Source organism: Nuphar pumila, chromosome 5 (genome assembly GCF_984573655.1).
Source record: "Nuphar pumila chromosome 5, dmNupPumi1.hap1.1, whole genome shotgun sequence".
Lineage (NCBI taxonomy): Eukaryota > Viridiplantae > Streptophyta > Magnoliopsida > Nymphaeales > Nymphaeaceae > Nuphar > Nuphar pumila.
Window position 1 is genome coordinate 102,308,351 of NC_143253.1, and position 8,343 is coordinate 102,316,693.

An 8,343-nucleotide genomic window follows, 5' to 3' on the forward strand; every position below is an offset into this window, starting at 1 on the left:
TGGTTACCAATATTTATCTTGGGTTATCTAAATGATGTAAAAAGAATGGATTATCATTTGACTCACCGATAGTTGATTCTAGTTCATTCCCGCTAGATTCACTACTTTGAATTGATCAAGCACTCCATCCAGCATGATAAAAATATCGTTTGAGAAAGCTGTTATCTCACTTGCTCTGATACCATATTAAGAGAAGCATGAAAACACGATGGCAAGAGGGAATTAATTATCTCATTTGTTGTATCCATTTTACATTCATGTGTTCCTTGTATATATACAATATAAAGTTAAACTAATTCCTATGAAAGGGAAAAGCTACAACAGTGTAACGCCTTCTGCGATATCGTTGTGATAGTGATGAGCGCTATCTTGAAATTCCGATAATTAGCATAATGGCAGTTGCCACAGCACAAATGTAGCAAGTGCTCACACGATATAATGATAGCCATGATCACGAGAATGGAATCAATTGTGAGGATAACAATATCCACGATAAGTAGAATGAGTCCAATGACGTTTAACACTAATGTTGGTTTTTTGCCTGGATTTTTTATGTTCGAGTTAATTTTTTTTTCTAGTGTTTCTTCTTTTATTTTATATATATATATAGTCGTGTTACGGTCGCCTTCCTTCAGCCACCGGATGCGGGACTTCTGACGCCACATGCTTTCCTCTTGGTCCAATGCAATATGGAGTCTGCCCCTGAGCTTCATCTCAACCTCAGCAGCCAGCTACTAGGGGATCCATTTTCTAACGCAATCTGGTTGGAAAGAATGGCCTCTTTTCGCGGGGTTATCTTCTTTGAAACGTCGTAGAAGAAATGGAACTTATTTTTGTCTTTGGTCTCCTCTAATAAAGCCACCACGAGTGAGATTCTGTAGATAATCCAAATGCTGCCCAGCAACCTTTCTCCTCTGGTCAACCGAACCCTGTGGAGTCAACGTTCCGAAGGCCCTGACTTTTTACAGTACAGATGAGTATATATATATATATATATATATATATATATATATATATATATATATATATATATATATATATATATATATATATATATATATATATATATATATATATAAAACCCATAGACTCAAAAAAATTTGTTAATATGTTCTGAATTATATATACATGATATGAATTATAGTTTTAAAACCCTGATTTTTCTTGGTAAGTATTGATCAAATTGAAAATTTGAATTTATAATTAAAATCCTAATAAAATTCTATAAAGGCTTGTTCAAAAATCGGAATTCAAGGACATTTTCATCATTAATCAAATTGTCAAGGGTAGCTTGGTAATTTTTTAATTCAGTGGCATTTTTCAGTAAAATCCTCAACCAGATAGTGTCAAAATAGTAATTTTTTAAGGATATTTTCAAAGAATTAATAAAATTTGTCAAGGACAAAAATGATAATTTGCCATCCTAGTGGCAGACCCAACAATTTTCTGAACTACAGAAAGGCAATAAAGTAACTTTCAAATAAAATATAATATTTATATTATTTTATAAAATACATATATAAATAATCATGTTTCCATGAATTTTTTTGTTATCACAATTGTGCCATATTCTTATTTTACTACCATATTCGTAGTTATGAGGTTCCTTTATTGGGCTAATATGCTGTTGTGAGTTGGTCTTGGGTTACTGCATGGTTACAACAAAAACAGATCATTCTTATAGAAGATTTTATCATCTCTTTGTTGTAGAATTTAGGTGCCATTGTAACCCTCCAATTGCGTACATGATTATGCAGTCTTTACCAATCTTCTTGTGAATGAAGGAAAGGGCAATATCAATTCTGCAATTAGGAAGGTTGAACTTCCATTATTTGCCATATGCAAATGCAGGCTTCCTGCATTTTTTTTTGGTTTTCTTGATAGACATGCTGCAGGATTACCCCCATGAGATTCGAATCAGAGAAGCTCAGTTATGATAGTGCGATCTAACCAATCCGAGAAGAACTACCATTTGTTAGTTAGTCATAAATTTTTTTCATGCACAAACCAACAAGCAAAAAATTTTCTCTTTCGTTTCCAGCCTATTTTTCTCATGCTAAACAAACAAGCGAAAAACTTTTTTTTAGAAAACTTCTCATATAAAAAACTCTCATAAATCTCTATTCCAAACATGCCCTTGGTTCTTTTTGCATATAGAAACAGGAAAATCACCCAAGAAGGGTATAAACCCGAGGTGACCCTTGACCCCAAAGGGCCACCGGCTTAAGTCGAGGCCCGTTCCAACTACGCTACCCCTCGGGTTTGCTCCACCCCTAAGTTGAACCACGTATATTTTGTGACTTTTTCTCTCTCTTTTTTCTTCATTTCTTTTGTTTTTTTTTTTATTTTGTGTGGTTTGCTTCATTTTTATTTTCCTTTGTAGTTTACATAACACATGCCAAATGCACCGTTCATGGGAAGTGCTTTAAGGGCAATGGGAGGAGGTGGACCTTCCTATGAAAAGCCGTGGGCCCTTTCACCACACATGGAAAAGAGGCTCGTTGCATGTGAAGTGCAGACTCTTTGGCACATTTGAAGCTGAAACAAACATTTCCTTGGTGTTTCAGCTCATTCATGGGGAAGTCTTGTTGATTGATATCCCCTTATGCATTTCTGAAAAATTGCCGATAATTTTATACGGTGCAAATTAACTTTTAAAATTATTAAATTAAACTTCCTTTTTTTTTATATTCACATGAAGAAACCGCCCTCAAGATCAGAGACCTTACAGTGCTGTCTCTGCCTTCTGTACTTACAGTTGTTTTTCTGATAGTGTAAAACTCCATGGGCTTATTATTATCCCTTGCCCCAGAAGGGCGTCAGGGACTCAGGCTTCACCTTATGCAAAAGGTGTGATGCCCATGGCATTTGAACTTAAAACCGCCTGCCTAGCAGCCTAGGTCCTATCCCACTATGCCAAACCCTTTTGGGGCTTAAATCAAACTTTGCTAATGTTGAAATGCATCTTTAATGGTGAAAGAAACCAACAACAACCACTGGTACAGACACTAAACTCGAAATCTCTCCCTATTATACACCTTGAAATTAACCCACCCAGAGCGCAGATAAAGTGATCGAGTCGATCATCTCTAGACCTAAACATTTTGCGTGACACCAACAGAGAACTTCGGAGGATGCTCCGTGACATCACTGTACCAGCCATGCTTGGTAGAATCATACTTCTCTCCATCTCCCCACAGTGCATAAGCTTCCTCGCCATGCACCGCATCGTCTCCGATCAGCAGCTGCTCGTCGGTCATCCGCAACGGGATCACCAACCTGATCAGCACGCAGATGATGGTTGTGACAACGATGTTCCAGCCGATGACGAACCCGGCGCCGACGATCTGCTTGAGCAGCTGAATGCCTCCAGGTCCGCCATAGAACGCCCCCTTCGAGTTCGTCACCGGCAGGAAGAGCGCGCAAAGCTCGGGCTCGGCGAACAGGCCCGTGGTGACTCCGCCGAGGAAGCCCGCGACCGCGTGGGTGTGGAAGACGCCGAGCGTGTCGTCGACCTTCTGCAGGAGCTTGGAGCGCTTGTGGACGATCATCATGGTGAACCAAGGGACGCTTCCTGAGAGTACCCCCATGGCTATCGCAGCCCAACCTTGAACAAGCCCTGCGCCATTGCCAAAACCAAGGATTTTATTTTAGAAAAACCTTTGTTTTTTTCTCATCTAAGAGGGTAGATCTGGTATAAAATTTCAACAAACTATACCTGGGTCCATGTATTAATCGGACCTTTGGGTTCGAACTCAGGTCTTGATCGGATCTTCTTATTTATCACCATACCCGGACCTTATAAGGTATGGTTCGGATCAGGTCCAGGTAAACCTGACCCATTGACACCCCTAATGGGTCGGGTTCGGTTTAGACCCAGGTAAAAAACCAGACTTGAACCCAATCTTTAGGTATGGTATAGAGTCCAAACCAGGGTCTATTCAGATCCACTATAAGAGAAACCTACATGGACTCAATAAGAACAAAATGAACCACACCTTGACCGTGATCGATAAAATAATATTTTTTATCATTTTTACATAGAAATATTGTGGGTCTTAATCAGAACTCGAGTCCGGACCAACTCTAGTATATATAAAATTTCATAAACTATACCCGGATCCATGTATGAATCGCAAATTTAGACCAGGGTCTTAATCGGGTATTCTTATTTATCACCATATCCAGACCCTATAGAGTTTGGTCCGGGTAGGGTCTGGGTAAACCCGATCAGTTGACACCCCTAATTGCACCTGATCCACCTTTCATCTAAACTGATACCTCTTGAGAACAGATCAAGTGATATGACAGAGCACCTTTCCTCCATGTTTTACCATAATCACGCTACATCCCGGCGATCAACGGCTGCTGCTATCGATTACATCGTGGTCATGTTATGGAGGGAACAGTTTTTTTGTAGAATCCATTTCTCCTCACGAAAAGCTTGAAAAATATCGGTATAAATAAAATATAAAATTATATAACAATGTATATATATATATATATATATACATATATATATATATATGAAAGCATTAATTTTACAGAAATCATGTGTTTTTTTGGGTTTTTATTATTATAAAAATGCAATAGCTACAAAACAGGCTATATTTTTATTTATTTTTTTGGATAAAATATCAGATTGTAATATTCTCACATCCACCAATATATGTGACACTATAGAACAAAACGTTTCTCTCTGTCGGTAAAGATTTCCATCATGCCCCTTGTCAAAAAGGAAAAAGCCCATCATACGACATATGAGTATGTCAATATCGTAGCCTCCAACCAACGGCCAAGATTAATCCAAATTGGATGGAGTAAGTCAAGCCATCCATCCAGATCCCATTAGACAGCTAAGATTAGACGTACAATCATACGTTATCATATGACGTCAGGCAGGAGCCTTTCTCGACGCCGTGTCATCTACGTCAGTGGGAACTGTCAAAGCAAAACACGTGTGTGGTTCATACTCAATCTCACCAAATTTGGTGATACCCGTGCATAACTAGAGATCTCAATGCGGCCATTGAAGTCAAAAATTGAAGCACAGTTCATATTGAATCCCCACCGCACATCTCGTTCTTCCCATTCGAGAATTTACCGACGCACACCCTATTTTACATGGAGAAACCTCTCCAGACCTAGCCATGCTGGCTCTGCTCTGTCGTACTTACTTACCTCTTGCGCTCCCTGTCCTCTATTCGTCAAATGAAGGAAAACTGTAGGGACGATTTGAAAACAAACCTGCTCCAGGGGTGATGCAAACCAGTCCCGTAATCATGCCCTGAACTGCACCAATGACAGAGGGCTTCTTGAAGACGAGGACATCCAAGCAGGTCCAAACCAGAAGGCTGGTAGCCGCACAGATGTGGGTGTTGAGGACAGCCATGGACGAGTCTATATTGGCAGAGTAGGGATCCCCTCCATTGAAACCTGCCCATCCCATCCACAGCAACCCCGCTCCTGTCAGCATCAGCAGGACATTGTTGGGTGGGAACCTCTCCCTATCCTTTGTGGAACGGGGACCGACCTATGCTCCAATAAACCATAATCAATTAATGCACCTTTTGACAAAGTAACAAATAAACATGATGACTCGTAATGTGACCTGTCTTTCCCACGCTTCATCAATCGATTGATAAGCCTTGACCAAGAAAAGTGGAACTTAAACCCACCCACTTTACAAGGTACTCGGTCCAATGAATGCCACACATCTCCTGTGAGAGGTGGTGGGGACAATGGAATGCAAGGCATCTTAGACATTTGGTGAGTGCACCTGACTCCTTCTAACGAGCTTTAGTAGTCAGTAATTACAAACAAATTCAACCATGTGAACTTGAAGTTTGAAGTAGGATAGGGACTTAATTTTTTGGCCTTCTTTGATCATTTATAAAGTCATAGAAGCAAACAAAACAAAAGAAGTTTTACACATCAAAGTCTGATCAATAAATATGTCAAAACACAAAAAAATTTACCACCATCCGGACCCTTCATCACCATTGTCATTTTACCAACAGGGCACCCCACCAAAAGTGCTGATGTCATCATTACACAGAGATGAAGGTGACAAACGGTGGTGATTTCCTTTTTTTTTTCATGAGGGATGGAAAACCCACGGTCAGGATCAGAGACCTAGTCGCGTTGATGTACTTATGATCATTTTCCCCATGGTGAAAACCGCATCTCTTGCCCTCAGGGAGTAACCTAACTTCTGCTGAGCAGACTTGAAATGTAGACCTCATGTCATAACGTAAAGTTTGAAGAAAGCCACGTAGCAATAAAAATATTTGGAGGAGCGCGACAGAGATCAATATTTTGCTATTTCTATGGCGAATAACCATTTGTTAGATTTCCATGGTGCACTACATGTTCTTTGCTTTTATTTAAAGTTTTGCTTGGGTAAATGATACACGCTCTCTATCAAATAAAAAAAGAAGATGGCAATTCACAAAAACATACTTCAATTCTTTTATAATTATAATTAAAATTCATAACCTAAAAAATTTAGTAATTCTCCCAACATCTTTCTCAAATAAATTATTTATTTATTTATCTCCATAACCACTAAAAAAGTGAAAGAGAGGGAAAAAATTAAAATGCAAAATGATTTCCTACTCCAGACGTACCTGAACTGTAAAGCTCTGTGACAAAAAAATTAGTGATATCTTAAAACAGCAAATATCGTCTATTTTGAAAATATCAGGCTCTTTATCGTGATATATATTAATGAAAAAAAAGTGGCACTGCTGTAAAGACAGAAATCGTTGGCAAACAAAAAAAAAACAGCATCTAGAGTCCTAGAGCATTTTTTTGGATTTATAACCCGAAGAAACCGCACCCGACACGAAGACCTGGCCGCAGTAGCTCAGCCTGCCATACCTACGGTGACTGGCCGTCTAGTAGCCAAGGCTCCACCCCACTACACCAATCCCCCTTGGGGCTAGAGTCCTACAGCATGAAGCAGAGGAACTACTATACTCACCCAATATGCAGCAGTGAAGCCGGCGATGCCAGAGGAGAGATGGATGACATAACCTCCCGAGTAGTCGATGACGCCCCATTGGAAGAGAAACCCGCCACCCCAGAGGCTGAAGGCGCCGACGGTGTAGGAGAAGGTGAGCCAGAGCGGGACGAACACCATCCACGCTTTGATATTCATCCGAGCGAGAAGCGAACCAGCGAGCAGGATAAGAGTGATGGCGGCGAAGACGCACTGGAAGTAGACCATGGTGGCCATGGGGTAGTAAGGCTCGATCATGGCCGTCTCGACGGTCCCGTTGTGGAAGTGGTGCTCCGACGCCTGGAGCTTGGCCTGCCCGATGAGGAACTTCTGGCCGAGTGCCGGGCCGGCCTTGCCCCAGAAGGGAAGCAGCTTGTCTCCAAACGACATCCTGTAGGCCCATGTGACCCAGCATATCCACACCGCCGCGAAGGCGTAGAGCGCCATGAAGGCGGAGTTGACGGCCCACTTCTTCTTCACGATGCTGCCGTAGAGGATGACGAGACCGGGAACGCTCTGGAGCCCCACCAGCGTCGCGGAGATCATCTGCCATGCGTTGTCTCCCTTGTTCAGCCAGTCCGTCACCGCCAGCGACGTGTTGCCCTGGTAGGCTACGGGCACGGCCGTAGCCATAGCTGCTGCTTGTTTCTTTACTGTGAGTGAGGGGGAAGAGGAGAAAGTTTGGAAAGAAGGTGTTGAGTTGGAGGGTGTGGTCAGAGTTGAGAGAATAAAGGATCTGTGATTAGTTTTAAATAGAGGAGAGAGGAGAGATTCTGTAGAGAGGGAGGGACGACGCAAGCGGAGCTGACCATGAGGAGGGAAACGAGAAAGAGTTGTTCTTTATCGATTCAGGATTCTGCGGATTAATATGTGGAGATTCTCACTCCGGCTTTTGGGCGTAAGCAGGAATCTTTTTTAGCTTTCTATTTCTATCGCTATTTAGTTTTTAATGATACGCGCAAGACTCTAAGAGAGAGAGAGAGAGACAGAGAGAGAGAGAGATGGTACTTGGCTTTCAGCGCCAAGTTGGCATTTGTTACTGTTTTGTCATTTGGTTACAGTGTCATTTCTACGTGTCACTGAATACTTGTGAATTGAGGAAGCAGATCAGGTCATGCTGCACATGAGTTTTTTTGCTCATGCCAACATCGTGGCCGTCCGTTTTGTATTTTGAAAAGTTAAAAAGTCAATGAAACAGTTATATGCTACGTGGCATTCATCCAAAATGCAAACAGAGGGCCACGATGTTGGCATGAGCAAAAAAGCTCATGTTCAGCATCACCTGATCTGCTTCCATGAATGGTGCGGTCATTAGAACCTGAAAATTTGGCAAACTGGAC

At 41.3% G+C, this 8,343-nt stretch overlaps 1 protein-coding gene across 1 annotated transcript; it reads right to left on the minus strand.

Annotated features, from left to right (window-relative positions):
- Window positions 1-2,944: 2,944 nt before the first annotated feature.
- On the minus strand, window positions 2,945-7,842 carry LOC149837945 (ammonium transporter 3 member 1-like). The gene is made up of 3 exons (XM_090006281.1): window positions 6,986-7,842; window positions 5,248-5,533; window positions 2,945-3,619 (listed from the first exon to the last, which is right to left on the minus strand). Exons 1-3 carry the CDS (start codon window positions 7,634-7,636, stop codon window positions 3,096-3,098), a joined length of 1,461 nt encoding a protein of 486 aa, XP_089862407.1. The 5' UTR covers window positions 7,637-7,842; the 3' UTR covers window positions 2,945-3,095.
- Window positions 7,843-8,343: the final 501 nt, after the last annotated feature.